General features: G+C 43.3%; 1 protein-coding gene across 8 annotated transcripts in view; it reads right to left on the bottom strand.

The window, feature by feature from the left end:
* Positions 1-482: 482 nt before the first annotated feature.
* Positions 483-22,641, bottom strand: part of CNBD2 (cyclic nucleotide binding domain containing 2) — a 68,439-nt gene continuing 46,280 nt past the window's right edge. For 7 of the 8 annotated variants that reach the window (XM_058685456.1, XM_058685453.1, XM_058685458.1 and 4 more), the window contains 4 exons: positions 20,811-20,988; positions 18,464-18,584; positions 12,027-12,190; positions 483-5,580 (listed from right to left, as the gene is read on the bottom strand). In XM_058685456.1, the coding sequence (XP_058541439.1) occupies positions 5,262-5,580; positions 12,027-12,190; positions 18,464-18,584; positions 20,811-20,988 (782 nt within the window). In that variant the 3' untranslated portion in view covers positions 483-5,261. The remainder of the gene's footprint in view (positions 5,581-12,026; positions 12,191-18,463; positions 18,585-20,810; positions 20,989-22,641) is intronic. The other variant, XM_058685460.1, reaches the window with a different exon arrangement.

Genomic DNA, 22,641 nt, shown 5'->3' with positions numbered 1-22,641 from the left:
GGCTACTAACAAAAAAACAGTAACAAACATTGACGTGCAGAAATTGGAGCCCTTGTGTACTATTGGTGGAACTGTGAAATGGTGCAGCTGCTATGCAAGACAGGATGACAGTGTCTCAAAAAATCAAAACTAGGACCACCACGTGAGTCCAGCAATCCCACTTCTGGGTATATATCCGAGAACATTGAGAGCAAGATCTTAAAGAGCTATCTGCACACTCATGTTCATAGCTGCATTATTCACAAAAGTCAAGAGGTGAAAGCAACTCAAATTTCCATGAATAGATGAATGGATAAGTAAAATGTGGAATATGCATGCTATGAATGTTTTTCAGCCTTAAAAGAGAAGGAAATCTTATCACAATATGGATGAGCCTTGAGGACATTGTGCTAAGTGAAATAAGGCAGTTGCAAAATGACAAATACTGTACAATTCCACTCATATGGGGTATATCTAAATAGATTCAGAGACAGAAAGTAGAATGGTGGGAAGTGGCAAGAGGAATAGTTTAATGGGTATTCAGTTCAAATTTGCAAGATGATATGGATCTGAAGATCTGTTTCACAACAATGTAAATATGCTTAACACTACTGAACTACTCACCTAAAAACAAGATGGTAAATTTTACTTTTTTTTTTTTACCACAACATACATACATATACAGTATATATGATTTTTGAAATACAAAGGGAATATGTATCAAAAGTGATTTTACAGTAGAGACATCATTTCAATCCAATAATCAAAGTTATCACCAGTAATGGGACACACTGAAATCTCACACCACTTGATAGCATCCGATGAAAAGGAGACAGAGCCACTTCTGTGGTTCCTGCCAAAGATGTATAACCTAGATCTAATCATGAGAAAATATAAAGCCAACCCAAATCAGAAGACATTCTATAAAGTAACTGGTCTATATAATCTTCCAAAGTGTCTTAATAATCCATTTTCTTCTTGATTCTGAATTTTCTCTTGGGGGTGGGGGGGTTTTAGAAGTTGAAGGATAGGTAGGGCAAGACAATAGTGTGTGAAGAACACACACCAGACCCCAACAATTTTACAAATGATAGCAGTGAAGCTCCAGAAAGAGGAGGAGCCTGGCTGAAGGCTACACACCACACGTCCAGATGCACCACTTTTCCACAGCTATGTCCACAGGGCTAAAGCCCACAGTCTCCAGCAGCCATGAAAAACCCTTGTTCTAGCTTTGATGCTGCTTCCCAACCACCTAGAAACTATCACCCTCATTGTCAGCTCTGAACCAGTGGTTACAAATTCTGCAACTCAGCACCCCTGTGGTTAAGCCCCTTAAATCCCCAAATAAAAAGGTCTCGTGGCAAAACGGCCTCTGGTGGTATCATGGGAGTTGTCAAGTGACCTGTCTCACCCCTGAGACTTTCCACAACTGGAAGGTACAATTTTTCCAGGAGTTGTATAAAAGGAATGAAGAATTTAAAGAATGTTTTTGCTTCCAATCCCAAGATGTGGTCTTAAACACTTCCTATAACAAACTCTGGCAATATCTCCTTGTGTTTATTTTTCAAATGGGTTTTTTTCATTTTCCCCCAAACAGTGGAAGCTGTTCATGCTAGGGCTATATTTTTGGCTCAAGTGGCCTGGGTGTGCCTCTCCAAGTATGACTATGCTTATTTACATATGGAAAATCATTCCAGAGGGTGATTATATTCTCTCAGACACAGTTGCAGGGTTGTGTGTACTGAATGGTGAAAACAGGTGGCTCATTTGGTATAGATGAGTAACGATGGTGTGGCAGCACACGCTGCAACTCTGCCTGGAAGGGCACTGGGTGCAGAGAGAGTACATGCATTTCCTGGAACAATCACCTGGTAGCTGAGTGAGGTTTGACAAGGCTTTTGCCACTCTAGGCCTCAGGCTCCTCATCTGTCAAATGAGGATAATGCCAGGAAATGCTTTCAGGACAAGCCATAGCCTCTCTAGTGTGCCTCATGCAGTGCCTGGCACACAGCGGGTGCTCAATACCTGGGCCCAGGCCCTTCTACCTGGTGGCAGGTCACTGCGGGTTTCCTGAACCTTGGATCTGGGCCCAGGTGGGCAGTAAGGACCTCTGTGGCACTGAAAGCAGTTTGTTGCTAACGCTATACCAAGGGGTGTCATGTTTGCTCCTTTTGCACGAGCTTCTCTCCAAAATCATAATTTGTCCTCCCCTGCCTAATTCTGATCCCTGTTCCATGTTGCAGAGTGTATGTGAGGCAGCCTTAAGAACCACTGCTCATTCTGAAGCTCACGGCCTAGAAGCTGGGAGGCTTTCACACACTTAGAAGCAGCCACAAGCCTCCCCATACTGCCCCCACTCATTCTTCCAAACAGCACCCTCACCCACAGCACATGTTAGTGCTTTTGTTGACCTGCTCTGCTCTCTCCCTCCAACCTGCCCTTACATGTTGACATTAACCATTTCAGAAGAGTGTAGAGTTTGGGCAGGATGTCAACCAGGATGCCCCCCCCGCCCCCCCCCCCCCCAACGCACATCACTCAGGATGGCCTTTTGCACTGATTATGAAGACTTAGACTTCCAAAGATTCGGTTTCATATTTCACTCTAAGGGAAAGAGAGTCTCTGGATGGCCAAATTGATCTCGGTCAAAAAGGTGCTAATAACATCTAACACGTATTGATCACTTACTGTGTACCAGGGACTTCACAAGTGTAACCCAAAAATAACTGGAGACCCATTCTCTGCTTGGTTACTGAATTCAAAGAAACAGCAGTACCACATAAAACCATAATTAAGAGCTACGCAAATGTTTACTTGGCTTCTTAAAGAAAATACCAAAGGAGAAACATATTCTCAATGCACAGAAAAGGTCTTTGAAAACCTCTTTAGACATTTCTCATTCTCAAACTCTTCTGTCTGCTAAATGATGGCTTCACAAAAAGCTCTGCTTTTGCTCTGCTCCCCTCAAGATTGCATGAAGCCCAGCCCCCATGTTCTCCCTCCAGCACCCTCACTCCAGGGTTGCCCTTCTAGTCCATTTTCTCACCCGCCACTCCCCTGGAAAACATGTTCTACCTCCTATTCTGCAAGTTTTTTCTCTCACTTCCCAGGAAGCAGGGCCCTGGGGTCTGGGTGAATAAAATCCTACATCTTGCTACACATGTACCACCTCTTTTTTCTTTTTCTTCTTCTTTTTTTTTAACCATTTGTCTAGTTCATGCACCACTTCTTTTAATCCTCAACAGCCATTAAATGGCAGAGCTGGGATCTTAACCCAAGGTCATCAGACTCTGTAGTCAGATGCTTAGCAAGATGGCTGTCACAGAATAAGCACTCAATAATAAGTTTCTCACTCCTTCTCTGGTCATGTCATGTCATGTCTGCTCAAGAACCTTCAAGGGCCATAGGGATCAGCAAACTATGGCCCGCAGGCCATTTATTTTTATAAATAAAGTTTTATTGGAACACTAAAGAAACTGTATGGCCTAAAAATCTAAAATAGTTATTATTTAGCCCTTTATAGAGCTTGCTGACTCCTAGCCTAGAGAATAAGAGAGGACAGAGACTGCCTCTTAATCTCTTTTGGATCTGCTATATAAACAAAGTATAGTATAGTATACTATATATTTGTATAGTATACAAAGTATAGTATAACAAAGCAAGTATAAACAAAAGTAAATAAACTTCAAATGAATGAATAAGATGTCCATACCTACATCTTGGAGCCACAGCCCTAAATGCAAAGACAGCCCTAAATATAGTCAGACACCCCAATTTACCTGGTCCCCAAACAGTGCCACCTCATCCTTGTAGGTCACAGACAGCCTTTTCAGAAATGCTTGCAGGCATCACAGTCTCCTTGACCATCTGAAGCTATCAGAGAAGCCAGAGATGATGAGTCCACTACTTCTCTATTCTTTTACATCCACACCCTCTTCTGAAAGAAAAATGCCATACCCCTTCTTTGCTATGCAACATGAGAAGTTTTCTTTTAAATACAACAAACAAAATTATAATGTTGAATATGCTTTTCAAACTATACTCACCTCTTGTGAAAATCATTGATCTTGTCCAACTCGCTCACTTTGCCACTGGGGAAACAGGTGCAGGTGAAGGACTCAAGGTGCTCAAAGGGGTCCAGTGACATAGAAACAGAGCCAGGCTCTGTTCTCAGGTGTTCTTCCTAACCTGCTCCTTGCCACGTGGAGTAGGTGAGTGTGTGGGGTGGGGAGGGATGGGTGGAAGAGGGTTCCTGTCTCTCCCTGTGGCCCCAGGTCAGGCTCATGTGCTGCCGTGACCTCTACCAGGCCCCCAGTGCTCTCACAGCTAAACTATGGAGCTTCCCAAGGGAGAGAGGTGATTTGACCCAGTGTTACCAAAAAAGAGAGCCGGCCCAGGTCACTAACAGGTAGCCACAGGTTTGGGACCCCTCAGAGGGGCCAAGGAGCCCTCTGTAAGTCCGACCTACCACCTTCTTATCTCTGGCTGCCTCTTCTCTCTCAGGCTGCTGGCTCCCCATCCTCAACACCCAGAATGCCTGCTCTTGTCATGCTGCCCATCTGTGTCTCTCGCTCCTTATACCTCCCACCCCACCCCACCCCCAGTCACGCCTCCTCCAGTCTCTGGCAACGCCCTGTCAGAGGGGCTTGATGAGCACTGGCAAACCAGCAGCTTGTAGGTCCAACACAGCCCACGTACGTGTTTTGTTTGCCTAACATGGTATTTCAAAAACAATTTGAATTAGTTGCTCACATTTAAAAACCAGTAGGAATCATCTAAAATATTGGGTTTCTTGGTTCTCTTAAAAAATCTAAGGACTGTCAGTCAGGGGCCTGCATTATTTCCTGGCATGGCATCAATTGAGGAGAGGGAGCAGCTGTTCCATCTGGTTGGGGAATGTGCACACCAGTCCCCACCACTGCCTGTTGCCTGCTCAGTCCTTCTGCTGCGCTCCTTTAGATGACCTGTGTGGCCTCTGCAAGGCATTTGAGTTTGCAAATGGTCTGGTCTTGCTCACTTTGATCTGAGCCCCTCTGTGCCTCCCGTCCATCTCACCCAGTAAGACCCTCCCACCCTGAGACCATCCCCAGTGCTTACCCCATCCACACCCAGCCTCCTGACCATCCACTAAGTCCCAAAAGTGTCAAGGGAGACAGTGCCTGAGCTGCTGCCCCCACACATCTCTCTGGACCCACAGCCCCCAGGAGCCCCCCACTCTAAGCCCCACAAGCCCCGTGGTGGTCACTCAGGAAACATGGTGACCAACCCATCTTTTATTGGGTCTAAACAAGGACTCCTGCATTCTTATACTGAGGCAGGAGTTCTTGGATTTTGTACCGGGGGGCTGTGATGGCTTGGACAATCCTCAATGGGGGGAGGTATTTCTGGGGTGCCATAAAAATGGGATAACAAGGTTTAGTCTCCTTGTCGAGGCTACACAAATCCAGCACCAAACTCTTGGGGTTGTAGATCCCTTTCTTCTTGGGCCGGATTGGAATGAATGGTGGACGCTGGCGAGGCTTCAGCAGCAGCCGCATCAGGTCCTTCCGAAAGATATTCCAGCTGTTCTCCTGGAGGAACTTCTGGCACATATCTTCATCACTGAAGGTAAGACACAGATGCTGACATTCCCACACCTGCTCCTCCTGTCCCCCCTGCCCCTCCAGCCTTGCCTCCTGCCATTCTTTCAATTCCTAAACACAGTGTGCTCCATCCCACCTGTGTGCCTCTTCCAGACTCCTCTCTGCCTTCTCTACCTTTCCACACTTTCTTCCCCTAGACCTGCACTGTCCTGTGCAGTGGCCATGAGCCACATGTGGCTACTAAGTATGTGATATGTGGCCAATCTGAATGAGGGATGTGTTGGAGTGTAAACTACACACCAGATTTCAAAGACTTAGAACAAAAACAAATGTAGAGAATCTCATTAAAAATGTTTATGTTGATTACGTGTTGAAATGGTAATATTTGAGATACACTGAATTCAATAAAATATATCTTAAAAGTTAATTACACTTCTTATAAAGTGGCTACTAAAAATTTAAGTTATATAGGTAACCATTTTCCATCAAAGAAATGTAAATCAAAGCCACAATGAGATACCACTTATGCCCACTAGGATGGCTATAATTTAAAAAACAAAACAAACAAACAAACAAACAAAAACTGGATAGGGGTGCCTGGGTGGCCCAGTCAGTTAAGCATCCAACTCTTGATTTTGGCTCTTGTCACGATCTCTCAGTTCATGAGATGGAGCCCCACACTGGTCTCTGCACTGACAGTGTGGAGCCTGCTTGGGATTCTCTCTCTCCCTCTCTCTCAGTCCCTCTCCTGCTCTTGCATGCATGCATACACATGCATATATACTCTATCTCTCTCTCAAAATAAATAAAGTTAAAAAATAGATAAAAATGTGTAATAAGGTAGAGATATCAAAACAAGGGTTCTGGTACATTGCTGATGGGAAGGTAAACTCGTGCAGCCACTTTGGAAAAGAGTCTGGCAGTTCCTCAAAGGTTAAACAGAGTTAACTTACCCAGCAATTTCACTTCTGGTATAAACCCAAGAAAAATGAAAACCTTTGTCCATGTAAAACCTTGCACAAGAATGTTCACAGCAGCATTATTCATCATGGCCAAAAAGTGGAAACAACCCAACATCCATCCACTGAGGAGTGGATAAAGTGTGATAGGTACATGCTATGGAATATTATTTGACAACAAAAAGGAATGATAATTAACAGTATATGCTACAACATGGATGAAACCTGAAAACATAATGCTAAGAAGCTAGTTACAAAAGACCATACATTGAACGATCCCATTTACACAAAATGTCCTGAACAGGCAAATCTATAGAGACAGAAAGTAGGTTGGTAGCTGCCTTGGACTGGTCTTGGTGCCCTGGCTCTACTCCATCCCCTTCCCTCATAGCATGGGAGGGGGAAAAGAGTGGGGGAAGGGGAGTGGGCTCAGCACTCATTGGTTTATTTCCTTCTGAGACCACAGCAAGGCAAGGGCATGTTCTATTTCTGTTGACTTGCCTACACTCTCACCTAGGAAGCAAGCCTAATAAGTCACTAACAAATTAGAACATTCTTCCAGCTACATTATATTGACCAGAAGAGAGTCAACTTTGATCCATAGACACCAACTCAATAAAAAACCCAGAGGTCAGAATGGGCTACTAGCTAGGTCTGCTGGTCTCAGTGGTGTGCCAAAGTCAGCCCCTCTCAGCTCAGAGTGCTAATGACATGCATCTCTCCTCAAGCCCATGTTCAGTGACACAGGGTTAGGAGCTCAAAATTGGCCATAGTGGGAGTATACACACCACAGAAATCAGTAAACACTTCAAATCAGGCTTACTTCCCACCCACCTCCCAGAGAGTCAGTTGTTAAACATTCACCAGCACAGCACTGGATAGTCTCCACTTAAAAAGTTCCACTAACTCCTGATTTCTTCCATAATAAAAACAACAATGTCCAACTCTGACTTAGCACGTCTCACAGGCCAAGCACTTTACTCGCTAACTCGTGTAATCCTCACAACCACCACATTTCAGAAACATGGAAACTGGGGTTCAAAGATGCTACAGGACTCACCAAAACCTATGAGGGGCAAGCATGTGATTATAGATTCTTAGGGGGAGGGGTCTCTTTTTTTGCGGGGGGGGGGGGGACCCAGAGTCCAAGTTAAGACAGACAAGATTCCTTGATGCTGATGGGCCATGTTGATTTCTAGTTTAGTTTTTCACAAAACAGGGTAGCTCTTCTAAAAGCCTCAGCTTTGTGCAGGGGATTTAGTTTCATGTGTCCCTGCAGGTGTAAAATTCCAGCCCCTGATGCCCTTAACCCCGAGTCCAGCCCACTCCCGCCAGGCAATCCCACACTAGATCACACACTCTGTGCTGTGGCTTTTAGGCTCTACTTCCTTTTGGCCCTTGGAGATTTCCCTTCTGTCTTGGGAACTCAGCTATATACTCATTACATTCCCCACAGCCCTCCCTACGCCTTGCAGGGGGAGATGTGTCAGGTTATCTAGCTTGTGGCATTCACAGGACAGGTATCCCACGGGCACTGACTGTCACCTTCAGGATGTCACGTCCCCTTTCCGGGGCTTCACAGTCCTCAATTACAACATGGAGGATTTGAGCTAGATAATGGATATGTTTTCTGCCTGCTTTAGCAGTCTAGAAACCAGGAGTTCAAACACTGAATGAATAAGCCAGAATTCCGTCTGTCAGCATTGCGGATCACTGCAGCGGAGTGCTGACTGGACAGCACAGATGCTGAGTGCTCAAACATCTGCCACCCTCTCAAGTCCACGGAAACCTTTTCTGAATTTCAATTCTATAGGCATTAACTGATACCCATCATATGCCAGGCATCACTTGAGGATCTAGTTCTCCTTAAATCCTTTTTTTTTTGAGTAGGTGGCTCTAACTATTGGTTGTACACAGGAATTGGAGAATTGTGGCATCTTTGAACTGCAAGGGACAACCAGTGCTTCTCAACTTGTTTTTCGCACAAAACTGCCCCAATTTGGGCCATATCTACATATCACCTGTTCTTTAATTTATTAATAACTTTTCTTAAATCTGCCATGTTTCTTTTACTTAAATATTTACTTTGGCCTTATTCTCAGCAACAAGATCTGTCAAACCATGAGTTTAGTGAACTAGTCATGTTGTTTTTCTTTTTAAAAAATTTTTGTTTATTTATTTATTTTGAGAGAGACACAGTACAAGTTGGGGAGGGACAGACAGAGAGGGAGACAGAGAATCCCAAGCAAGCTCCATACCATCAGTAAGGAGCCCGACATGGAGCTTGAACCCATGAAATTGCGAGGTCATGACCTGAGCCGAAATCAAGAGTTGGACACCCAACCAGCTGAGCCACCCAGGTGACCCATCATGTTGTTTTTCTAATTCATACTAGAATAAGTACATAGCTGTGAAAGCTAAAAATGTCAATTAGTATACCAGCTAAAATCATCTTGTAAATCTTCTGTGCATACGTTCCATACTTGGGAAGAGACACTGGTCTAGTCTCATTTTCTTGTTTTGCAGAATGAAGTCTGACTCTGAGGAGAGGAGAAATGACCTATCCAAAGTCATACAGATCCCACATCGAATTCTTTCACATGCTTATTGGGCATGGCTGCAGTAACTCTACAGATCTGCTTGCCTTCACACCTCCTTTTTCCTTACCACTAGGAACCACCTGCTTCCACACCTGTCAGCAAAACCATGTCTGACCGCAAGAAAAGAGAAAAGGGGGAGGATGCGAAATTGCATAATCGGTATAATCTCCATTATGAAACTTTGTGCACCTGAATGATAAATGCATATTTGGCACATATCCATGTAGCAAAAAAAAAAAAAAATACATACAGTAAAAGGAAATACACAAAATGCTAACATGGGGTTGTTGGAGGAATGCAAATGGTTCTAGTTTTCACTTTTTAAAACACTCAGCATTTTCCAGTTTTCTGCAGTGAGAATGCTTTATTCATACACTCATTCATTCATTCATTCATTCATTTATTGTATACCTACCCTGTACTGGGTACTGCATAGGTAGAAGTCAGACATGAAGGGCAGGGAAAGCCCAGTCCACGCCTTCATGAAGCAATTAATCAAGTGATGGGGAAAGAACTGTACAAACTACCCAGCTCTAAACAGTTATAGTTCAATACAATGGTCAATGGCAGAGCCCTGTAGAGAGTATCAGGAAGGGGTATTTACGCCAACCTGGGTTAGTCAGGGAAGCCTTCCTGGAGGAGATGAATCTTAAAGAATGAGCAGGAATTTATCAGAAAAAAAAAAAAAAAAGAGTGGCAAGACTAGGGGATGGCATTTCAGGCAGAAGGGGCAGCATTGGCAAAGTCAAATATATACAGGGTCCAGGAGGCAATCTACCTGAGCTGCCAGAGTGGGTTACAGGTGGCCAGAAGTGCTGCAGGGGAGGTGAAGGGTCACACCATGAAGGGTCACATACCCAGCACTGAGTCTGCATTTTATCCATAAGCAGTGAGATGCCACTGAAAGGTCTTAAGGAGTTTAACATGGCCAGATTTGGGTTTTCGCAAGAGCACAGTATGCAGAAAGGATCTAGTGGGGAGGAGGTGGAGGGAGGGGGCCCAGTGGTAAGACCAGGAGTCTAAGCTGGGGGCCCCAAAGTGGGGATACAGAGCATGTCACCCAGGGAGGTGAACAAGATCCACTGGGTTGTGTGAAAAAAATAGTAGGACCTCATTCATATTTACTTTTGTCTTATTTCTTAAAGATCTATTTCGGTATGTCAATAATGTATATATTAGTACAGCAATATATGTATATAACAATAATTAATACATGTTATTCATATTCACATATATGTTCTAGGGGGTATATACTCAAACACTTTTTAGTAATAACAGTGTGAGATCAAAATAGTTTTGCAGGGCGCCTGGGTGGCTTGGTCAGTTAAGTGTCCGACTTTGGCTCAGGTCATGATCTCACGGTCTGTGAATTCGAGCCCCGCGTCGGGCTCTGTGCTGACAGCTCAGAGCCTGGAGCCTGTTTCAGATTCTGTGTCTCCCTCTCTCTCTGCCCCTCCCCTGTTCATGCTCTGTCTCTCTCTGTCTCAAAAATAAATAAACGTTAAAAAAAAAAATTCAAAATAGTTTTGCAACTACTGGTCCAGTTAATTTTTACATAAAAAAATAAAGGTTTTTTTTTCGTGTTATATAAGTGTTCACTCTGGAAAATTTGAAAACAAGGGAAAAGTAAAAAATAAATCTTTTTATCAAATCTTTCAAGATAGATATTAATTTTTTTAATTTTAAAAGTAATATATCATCATTACCAAACATTTGGAGAATAAAGAGAAAAACCTCACTTGGAATGCCAGTATCCTGACAGCAACTTTTAAAAAATATTTCTTTTCTTCCCTCATTATAAAAGCAATGCATATGCATTGCAAAAACAAATATGAGAAGAATATGTAACAATAACTAGGAAGTACCTTTTAGTCTCACCTTCCAGACAGAATGACTCTTACAAATGTGGCAATATTACAGAGGTTACCATTTTTGCTATTTACTTCTAGATTTTTCTCTTGTGTTTTACAAAGACATAGCCATAGTATATATACAAGTTTGCACCTTGTCCTTTTCATGTATCATTATATCATCTATTTACCTTCCTGCTACAGAGCCATTAAATTTACAAATAAAAACATTTTTTTAAAGTTTATTTATTTTTGAGAGAGCACAAGGGGGGGAGGGGCAGAGAGAGGGGGACTGAGGATCCAAAGTGGGTTCTGGGCTGACAGCAGTGAGCCCAATGTAGGGCTTGAACCCACGAATCACAAGATCATGACCTGAGCCGAAGTTAGATACTCAACTGACTGAGCCACCCAGGCAACCTAAACTTACATTTAAAAAAAAATTTCTAAGCATTTATTTATTTTTGAGAGACAGAGAGAGACAGAGCATGAGCAGGGAAGGGTCAGAGAGAGAGGGAAACACAGAATCTGAAGCAGGCTCCAGGCTCCCAGCTGTCAGCACAGAGCCCAACGCAAGGCTCGAATCCACAAACCATGAGATCATGACCTGAGCTGAAGTCTGACACTAAATTGGCTGAGCCACTTAGGTGCCCCTAAACTTAACAATTTTTTCAATAAAATGGTTATGCTCTATAAAAGAAATGTACCACAATTTCTAAACTATCCCCATAGTATGACATGTGTGGTGGTGGTAGTGGTTTTTCTATTATGAATATGGCTGCCATAAACATGTTAGCACAGGTAGCTTTTCACATAATTTAATTATATGAAGATAAATTCACAGGTAGACCTTTACTTCAAAGGGTATGGTCCTGGAAACATAATGCTAAAATTATTATCAAAAGGATTGAGACAATTTAGGGGGTACTAATAACTACCAGTCTCGTTCCCCCCTTTTCAGCACTAGATATTAGCACTTTTTTCTTACTTTTACTAAAATAATAGGCAAAAACTTGTTTATTCAATCTAATGGGATGTATGCACATTTCCAGCACTGACCTGGGGTACTTGATCTGGAATCTGTACAACTTCTCTTTTACCTCGCTGTCACTCAGTTCCCAAAATTTTTCTCTCCTTATCCGTATCACCTCGGCTCCCAGGCTCACAAGGACCAGGGGCCGCATGTCACGCTGGTTCTCCGGCAGGAGGATCTGGTGAAGGCCCTGGAGAACAGAAGTCCCAGAAAGCTCAACCTCAGAGACCGTCCACTTCTACCAGCAGATTTTCTAGATGGGAAAAACGAGGCCCCACAAAGCAGACGAATCCATCTGGGGACCATTCTGCAAGTGATAGGGAAAGTCCAGGGTTCCTTTTGCTACATGACATCAAAGTCTGCTGGCTGATCAGGTTAGAAGAGTCTGTAGGCGCTTTGTCAGTGTCCTACCTCCATGCAGTCTTTCTAAGAATCACACTCAGGCAGTCCCTCTTCAGGGCATAGCATTTCACAAGGTTTCCCCAATGTCCAATCTCAACTCTTGTGTCAAGTGAAGGCATTTTCTCTTCCTTGGGACAATGACAGAATTCAAACAGCAAGTCTTCCCCTTCTAAATCTTCCCTTTTGCAGCCACCACACCCTCCCCTGTCTTTTCTGCAGGCCTCCGTGTGTAGTAACTCATATGAAACTCTCACAATCACCCCATGAGGTGGGTCCTATTGTTATCCTCATTTTACAGAGGATGCTGTGAGGTTATGAAACATGTCCAACATCCCACAGCATGGAGGCAATAAAGCTAGGATTGGAACTCAAGGGGTCCGTCTTCAGAGTCCATGCTTCTAACCACTATACTCTGAGGAAACTGAGGCACAAAGAGGCTAAGTAACTTGCCCAAGGACAGAAAGACGTGGAGGCAGGATTTGAACCCAGTGATCTGTTCAGGGACCTACTGAAGGCAGCATTGTCAGCGAGTACTCTCATCCACCCTCAACCCATCCCACACACACCAGCCAGTTAGGTTTCTTTTCTGCCTACACCTTTCAAATATCTTCCCAGGGCACCCAGGATAAAGTAAAACTCCTCATTGTGACCCCCAAGACCTGGCCTATCTCACCCTTGCCCCACTCTCCAGCTTGGCCTCATGCCACCCTGCCTTGTTTATTCTGTTCCAGCTGTGCTGCCCTCCCTTCTGGTCCCCTTGAGACACCAAACTCCTTCTGGCCTCAGGCTTTGAGCTTACTATTCTCATTCTGGAACATTCTTACCCCAGGCTGTCTACAGCTTGTCCTTTTCACCATTCAGGTCTCAGCTTACACATCACTTCCTCAGAGTGGGCTTCCTTGATCGCTCCATTTAAGAAACCCACCCACCGCCCCCCAGCCCAACTTTCTATTCCATTCCTAGCAGCAATTTACAACATTTTCTGTTTGCTAATTTATCTGTTTATTGTCTGTCCCCAGACTAGATCATGAGCCCCATGAGGGCAGGAAGGATGTCAGTTTACTTGCCCACACCAGCACTTTGGGCCATGGTTAGTGTACGGTAGATGCTTAAGAACTATCTGCTGAATTAATGCTCAAATGGGGTCACAGAACATTTCAGTTAGCAGCTCACCCAGGTGAGTTTCCTCATTTTCTGATGAGGACACACATTCAGAGAGGTAAAGTGATTTGCTCAAGCTGGCTAATTAGAAGCAAAATGAAGATAAGGACCCCCTGCCCTTCACCCCAATCTGGCATATCCTTTCTGCCCAATCTGAGGCCTCAGTCTGTCTGTTCTGGAGAATCTGGCTCCCCTACACCTCTTGGCTCAAAACAGAGTAGGCCCCAACTTCCACTGTTTCCAGGACTGAACCAGCTTTATATTCCTGCTTCCCAGCTTAGACAAACGTGATCTCCTAGGTGAATACACAGGCACAGCTATCACTATTCATTCTCCTACAAATGAAGCCAGGGCCTTGAAAGCAGGGAGAACAGAGTCTTACCGAAGACACATCAGGCATTTTCACCACAAAAGTCATGTAACACATATGTGGGGAGGCTTCTATGTGCTGAGCCCTGTGTTGGGTCTTTGCTCGGAGTCCCACCCAAAGCCTTCTAGGACTTCCAAGAGAATCAAAGCCAAGGTCCCTATTACAGGATTGCAGGCCCTTGACAACACAGACCATGCCCTTCTTGTTCCATCTTACATAGCCTCCACTGCTGTCACCATCTACCCAACCGGGCACCCCCTTTGTGCCCTTTGGTGCCTCCATTAGGCTCAGGGTGACCAGCATCCCCAGCTGCTCTGCCTGGAGATATGCAAGGCTGCACTCACAGGCCAGTTGCTGGCCTCAGGAGCCCGGTGTTCAGTCCTCAGTGCCTTATTCAGAAACGTGAATGCACCGCAGTGTAGTAAACCACAAGAGGGCTGGAAACCACATCACATGAAAACTGTCTGAAGGGATGGAGGATGTTTTGACTGAATAAGAAAATAATTAATGGGGCATTGGTACTGTGCCTGGCTCCAGAAATGTTGAATGAAAAACAAAATGGCATTCTTTAAATATCTAAGGGTACATCATGTGGCAAGGAAGCTGATTTCTTCTGTTTGTTCTTGGGGTTGCGGGGGGTGGGGAAAGGTTGGGGGAGGAGCTAGTTAAACACTGCACAAGGCAGAGTTTTGCAGAACAAAAGGAGGAGCTTGGAAATATTCCATCAGCCTTGAGGGAGGGCCATGTTAGGGACTAGGCTCCCACCCAGCAGTGGCTGGCCTTCCTGCATCCAAAGACTCACAGTCCAGTGGGCAGGAGCATTAAGGCCTACTACAACATGGGGTGACAAGGGCATGAAGAGGACCCTGGAGATACTGTTAACTGAGGAACAGCAGTAAGGGCATGTCGAGAGAGCAGCTCTCTAGACTATGATGACCACACACAGGATGATGACCACACATGGGGCTTCAGAAGACAGCCCCTCCCCCAGCACACGGAGGCCCATTACTACTCACCAGAAAGCCCTCGTGCCCTCTCTTGGCTGTTCACCTGCTGCCCAGCTCCCACAATGATTAACTCGTGGCCAAACGTGTTTCATCCATATGCTCCCCACTCCCTCAACTATTGGATAGTTATATTTTTAATAGACTTTATTTTTTAGAACAATTTAGACTTAGAAGAATTGAGAAGATAGTACAGAGTTCCCATATACCCTCTACCCAGTTTCCTCTATTATTAATGTCTTACATTAGTAAAATACCTTTGTTATGGTTAATGAACCAATATCGCTGCATTATTATTAACTCAGGTCAAGGAGTTATTTGGATTTCATTTTTTTACCCAATCCTTTTCCTGTTCCAGGATCCTATGCAAGACACATACTCCATTTATTCTCTTCTCCTTAGGTTCCTCTTGGCTGGGGCAGTTTCTCAGACTTGTCTGATTTATGATGACCTTGACAGCTATTGAGGAGTACCGGTCAAGTATTTTGTATGATACCCAGCTTTTTGAATTTGTCTGATTAGTTCCCATTATTAGATGGGGATTGCCGCTTGTTGGGAAGAGGACCATGGACATAAAGTGCCATCCTCATCACATCACATTCCCGTTTCATCATATTAAGGGACATACTATCAACACAATTTAACTGTGGAGGTTGGCTAAGGTTGTGTTTCTCAGGTTCCTCCACTGTAAAGTTACTCTTCTCCCTCTCCCTTTCCATACTGTACTCCTTAGAAGGAAGTCTCTATGTGCAGCCCACACCCAAGGAACGGGAGTTATCCATCCTCTGCTTTACAGCCAAGTATCTATGTAAATCATTTGGAATTCTTCTGAATGGGAGATTGGGTAAAAAAAGGAAATCCAAATAACTCCTTGACTTGAGTTAATAATAATAATGCAGCGATATTTGTTCATTAACTATAACAAAGATATTTTACTAGTGTAAGACATTAATAATAGAGGAAACTGGGTAGAGGGCATATGGGAACTCTGTATTCTCAATTCTTCTAAGTCTAAAGTCTAAGTTAAGTCTTTATTAATTTATTCATTATACCAGTATGTACTCAGGGATATTTACTGTATACTTTGGGTTATAACCCAATACTATTTTATTTTGTTGCTCAAATCGTTCCAGCTTTGACCACTGGGAGCTCTTTCAGTTGATACCTGTGTCCCTTTGATAGGCCTGCCACAATCAATGTAGTGTTTTTGCCCAATACTTCCTTACTCCCTGGCACTACAAAATGCTCCAGGCCCATCTAGTCTATTTCCTGCCCTAGTCCTAGAATCAATCATTTTCCAAGAAGCCTTGTTCCACTTTTTTATTTATCTATTTATTTACTTATAATTTTTTTTAAGAGAGAGAGGGGGTTGGGTGGGGTGGGGTGTTGGGGAGGGAGGGAGACACAGAATCCAAAGCAGGCTCTGCACTATTGCCCTATGCTGGGCTCAAATCCTCAAACCATGAGATCATGACCTGAGCCAAAGTCAGATGCTTAACTGACTGAGTCACCCAGGTGCCCCAAAACTTTGTTCCTCTTAATAAAGAATGGTATTAGAAACCAAGATCAGGGTGCTAGGAGTACTCACGGCTACTGGAGTGTCATTTCTTTTTTTTTTTCTTTTTTTTTTTTTATTTATTTTGGGACAGAGAGAGACAGAGCATGAACGGGGGAGGGGCAGAGAGAGAGGGAGACACAGAATCGGAAACAGGCTCCAGGCTCCGAGCCATCAGCCCAGAGCCTGACGCGGGGCTCGAACTCACGGACCGCGAGATCGTGACCTGGCTGAAGTCGGACGCTTAACCGACTGCGCCACCCAGGCGCCCCTGGAGTGTCATTTCTTTTCTTTTAAGCCCTGTCAGCTGACAGACCAAAAGATACATATTGATACACATATCTATAAATATTTCCACATGTAACCATCTGTATTTATATTAAGCTACATAGGGGTTCATACTAATGTCTTCAACTAATCCATTACCACATGGATCATTCTAGTCTCCTCCTTGTTTATCTGTAAATTTCTACTCCAGTGGTGAGAAATCTGGCTGCCATGATCTGCCATTCACTTACTGAATTGATCCATTTCAGTACACAGTATCAGAACTGTTAAGCATCCACCCATGGGTAATAACTTTAACAACTAGAGTACAGTGCTCATGTGCAATTTCTTCAGCTTTCCATCTCACAGAACCCAGTCACCTCCAACGTTACATAGGTCAGCACCTTTTTCTCCCACCCTCTTCCTGAGGTTTTTTCACATGTTTGCAATACCATTAGATTCTCTGGTCATAGTCTGCATTCCCTCATGGGATCCTCTGCCTCCTAAATAACTTTTTTGCTGTTGTTTTCACAAACTGTATACATTAAGGTTCACTCTCTGTGCTGTAAAGTTCTATGGATCTTGTCAAATGCTTAAGGTTTTGTACCCAGCATTATGGTTTCATACAGAATAATTTTACTGTCCTAACAATCCTCTGTGCTTTACCTATTCATCCCTCTCCCTGAACTCCAAACCTCTGGCAACCACTGATCACTATCTCTATAGTTATCCCTTTTCCAGCATGTCATACAATTGGAATATAGAATACTTAATCTTTTCATACAGGCTTATTTCACTTAAAATAGCCATTTAGATTTCCTCCATGTCTTTTCATAGCTTGATAGTTCATTTATTTTTATCTATGAACAATATTTCATTGTATGGACCTACCAGTTTGCTTATATTAACTTGTATATTAACATACAAATTTTATAATGAGTTTGTCAACGTCCACAAAATAACTTGCTGTGGTTTTGGCCTGGATTGTATTGAATCTATACATCAAGTTGGGAAGAACTAACATGTTAACAATAGAATCTTCCAATCCATGAACATAGAATATTCCTCCATTTATTTAAATCTTCTTTGAATTTTTTCATTATAATCAATAAAGGTTTTTTTTTTTTGCATATGGACCCTGAACATATTTTGTTAGATTTATACCTAAGTATTTCATTTTTGGTGTTACTATAAATGGTATTGTGTTTTTAATTTCAAATTTCAATGTTCATTGACTTATACCTTGTGATCTTGCTATAATCATTTATTCACTTCAGGAGGACTTTTTCATTTTGTTTTTTGATTCTTTGGAATTGTCTACATAGACAATCAAACACCTGCAAACAAAGACAGTTTTATTTCTTCCTCCCCAAATATGTTTGATTTCCTTTTCTTGTCTTAATGCTCTAGCTAGAACTTCCAGTACAATGCTGAACAGGAGTGGTAAGAGAGTACTACTTGCCTTGTTCCTGGATTATTTTAAAACAAGTCACAGATGTCATATCATTTTATCTGTAAGTATTTTGGTACATATCTCCTAAAAACAAGGAGTCTTAAAAAAACATAACCATAATACCATTATCATCTCTAAAAAAGTCAAAAATACTCCTTAACATCACCAAATATAGAGTGGAATGTTTTTAAACCTTTACTGATATTACTTAACACTCCAGCCCACATGAATGAGGCTCTCTGAACACTTACCACAGTTTCTCCTTCCTCTACAGTGTGGATCTTGATGTAGGCGCCCACTGCAGCCTCCTCAGGGAGTTCACCATACTCAGTATTGATCATGGGACATTTGAGGGAATGTGGATGCCTAGATCTGAAATTTAACAACTTGTTAAAGAGGATTCATTTGTAACACAGCCAGTTTATGAGGTCCTGGACAGTGAGCTCCCACTCTGCTGCATTTTAAGAACCTCCCCTTCCTGGAGAATTCACACCACCTCAGAAAGTGAGAAAACTCAAAATCAAGCCCTGGAAGAGTTTATGTCAAGAACCGGAGAAGCTGAATAGTGGGGAGACTTAGATGAAGAAATAGAACCCCTTTAAACACTTGAAAGCTGTTATGTGGAAGAAGGGGCTGCTGATCTTACACAGCTGAGCCAGACCTGATGGGTGAGAATTAACAGGCTGGCTGACGTGTGCTCAACATGAGGAAGAAATTTCTAAGTCAGAGGTGTCCAATATAGAATAGACTGCTTTGACACAGGGTAAGCTCTATGTCCCTGGGGACACAGCACAGGTTGGGGCTGTCCTTCTTGGCAGAAAAGCAAAAAGAGATGGCTTTGTTTGTTTGTTTATTTAACAGGTTTCCTTGGGGAGCCTGTAGATACTGTATTTTGTTCATGCTGGAATTAATTTTACACAGGCAATCCTGTTGTGCTTTCTTTGGTCTTGGGCAAGGTAGAAGGAAGAGACAGGCTATGCTATCTGGATTAGAGGCAGGGAAAAATAATTATTTATCGGCTGAGAATATAGCCGATATAGTCACCCAACTCATAAACTCACCCAACACATAAACAAGGCAGCCTACAGTTCTCACACCCCAGGATGCATACATGAGTAGCACATGCCCAGCATGCCCTTTATTTTTCACTTCTGGGTCCAACCTGTCTGTTCTCCCTTACTGATTTACAGCAGAGGAACTGGGTCGTTCAATCCCTACTTTCCGAAGAATTAGGATTGGGACTCCCTCAGAAAGAATATCCATCAGAGGGAATAACAACTCAGAAGTCATGGGATGCTCCTTATGGAGACAGATGGGCTGGAAATGCTAATAGGCAAAGGACTTGAGTGAAGTGGTACTTGGGACAACATGGAGGTTGTGATGTTCCTATTAGTATAATTGTGATGGTTTAATTTTATATTTAATGAAGGAGAAGAGGTATGATATTGCTCTGGGTCCAGCACTGAGCTGCTTCTAGGCAGGTACCACTGAGTGTCCTTTCCTGTTCCTCAGCCTCTCTGGGTTAAGGCATAAGTGCAGCCCTCATCGTGCATCCTCATTCCAGCCATGATAGTTGTACCAAAAAACAAGGCTGAGCACTAATAAGCTGCTCAGGTTTGAATCCTGGCTCTGCCACTTCCTACCTGTATGACCTCAAACCAAGTAGCTTAATCTCTCCCTGTAGCTTGGTTTTCTCACCTGACAAATGAGATGGATAACAGCACTTAATTCATAGAACTATTGTCAGGATTAAATTAGATAATCCAGTACCAGGCACAGAGTATTCTACGAGTGTCAGCTATAATTATCATTATTTCATTTAATTGCTGGCTTACAACAATGCCAAGACTTGAATCCTATTATCTACAGAAAAGGAAACTATGGCTTAGAGAGGTCAAGTCCCTTGCCCAAGTACACAGAGATAAAATAAGTGGCCAAGCCAGGACTTGAGCCTGGGTTGAACTGACTCCAAAGCCCAGGCTCTTATCTACTGCCTCCCTTAGATGGGTAGAATTTTCTGAAGAGGCTCAGAGTCAAAAAGAGCCAATAAGGGGTGCCTGGTTGGCTCAGTTGGTTAAGCATCCAACTCTTGATATCGGTTCAGGTCATGATCTCACAGTTTGTGAGATTGAGCCCTGAGTCAGGCTGTCAGTGCAGAGCCTGCTTGGGATTCTCTCTCTCCCTCTCTCCCTCCCCATCTTGCGTGCACATGCCCACACTCACTCTGGAGCGTTCTCTCTCTCAACAACAAAACCAAACCAAACAAAAACACAATAAAACAAAAAGATCCAGTGACACGCAGACAGAATATCAGAGCCAGATCTGTCCTGCCCCTTCTTCCTCAAATAGGTTCCCTGAGAAAGGAAGTAGCTGACCACCTAAAATGGCCCTATGGGTTACAGGCAGAGAATGCAGCTCCTGGGTCTCCAATCAAGCACTTCTATAGGCTTCCTTCTGTATATACCCCAATCTTTGTGCTCGAGCTATGCCTGCTACCGCCAGCCCCTCTTCAGTATCCCTGACATTCTGTCCTTTCAAGTTCTATCTTCCTTTGCAACCAGAATCTGGGTCCTTCTATCTGCCAAGCGCTAAGCTTACTTGATCTTCGGGCCCAAGGTCTTTGGAAGAGTATTTCTTGAGGTTTTAATCCTCCTACTGAAGCTGGACCCCTGTTGCTCCCAGGCTTTCTGGAGGTGCTTAAGTTTCAGAGTACTAAAGTCCTGTACAGGATATGATTTTATCTGGAATTCCTTAAATCTCTCCACAGGAGAAGGTTCTGTTAGAGAAAGCACAGAAAAACACATTAATGGGTCTTTGCATATAGGAGGGCTTTGCTGATGATGGTGAAAGGTATACCATCCTCACCTGCCTGGCTCGCCTGGTGCATGGGGAAATTAAGGAAAATAGAAAATACTGTGGTCTCCATGTATTGTCCCTTTGTGCCAGGCCCTTAGCAGAGCCTGCACATACATTACATCCAGACAACTGTCACTGGCTCCATTTAAGAAATAAAATTATCAGCAGAGATGGGGCACCTGGGTGGCTCAGTCGGTTGAGCATCTGACTCGTGATTTTTGGCTCAGGTCATGATCTCACACTTCATGGGATCGAGCTCCACGTCTGGCTCCATGCAATCAGCAGAGCTTGCTTGGGATTCTTGCCCTCTCTCTGCTCCTGACCTGCTCACTCATACACGTGCACACTTTCTCTCAAAAATAAATAAATGAACTTTAAAAAAAATGAACAGCAGAGAGTTGAGGTCACCCAGGAAAGGGCTGAAGCTTAGAACTGAACTCAAATCTACCTGATTTAAATCTCATGTCTTTACAAGGGGGCCTGGGTGGCTCGGTCCATTAAGCATCTGACTTTGGCTGAGGTCATGATCTCATGGTTCAAGAGTTGGAGCTCCACATCAGGTGAACATGAGTTCCACATTGGGTAAATGCAAGCCCTTCTTCTTCTCTTTCTCTCTCCCACTCTGCCTCTTGTGGGACTGATTCTCTCTTCCCCTTGCTCACTTGTGCTCTCTTTCTCTTAAAAAAAAAAAAAAAAAAAGAACAGCTTCTGTCTTTCCACTAACAGATCATATGATCGTATTTATCTGGGACTGGGGACAGAGGCAGCAATAAAAGATAAATAAATGACGAGCCATAGAATCTTGGATGAGGTAATTTTCCAGCACCCTCATAGGATTATTATAAGAATTACAGATAGGAGCGCCTGGGTGGCTCAGTCGGTGAAGCATCCGACTTCAGCTCAGGTCATGGTCTTATGGTCATGTGATTCAAGCCCAACGTCAGGCTCTGTGCTGACAAATCAGAGCCTGGAGCCTGCTTCAGATTCTGTCTCTGTCTCTCTGCCCCTCCCCACTCACACTCTGTCTCTCTCGCTCTCAAAAATAAACATTTAAAACAATTAAAAAAAAAAAAGAATTAAAGTATGTGCTACACCCTGCACAGTGCACTTAATATCCCCTCTATGAGAGTTAACAAGATCACCAAGAGAATACTACTCAGAAATAAAAAGGAGGAAACCAACTACTCAGAACACAATGCTGAATGAAAAGAAGCTAGGCACAAAAGAGTACATATTGTATGGTTCCATTTATATGAAACCCTAGGAAAGACAGATCTAACCTATTGCAATAGAAAGCAGATCAGTGGTCACCTAGGGTCGAGATGAAGGGTAGGAATTTACTGGGAAAGGACACAAGGGAAATTCTGGGGGGATGGAAATGTTCTGTAACTTGACTGTCGCAATTACCACAGATATAAATTTGTCAAAATTCATTGAACTACACATTTAAAATGTGTGCATTTTATTGTTTGAAAATTAAATATCTGTAACTTTGATTTTAAAGATAGATCTCCTGGGGCACCTGAGTGGCTCAGTCGATTAAGCCTCTGACTTTGGATCAGGTCATAATCTC

This window comes from Neofelis nebulosa, chromosome 9, assembly GCF_028018385.1.
Source record: "Neofelis nebulosa isolate mNeoNeb1 chromosome 9, mNeoNeb1.pri, whole genome shotgun sequence".
NCBI lineage: Eukaryota > Metazoa > Chordata > Mammalia > Carnivora > Felidae > Neofelis > Neofelis nebulosa.
The sequence above is the reverse complement of the archived record's forward strand: the minus strand, read 5'-3'. Positions and strand labels throughout refer to the sequence as shown.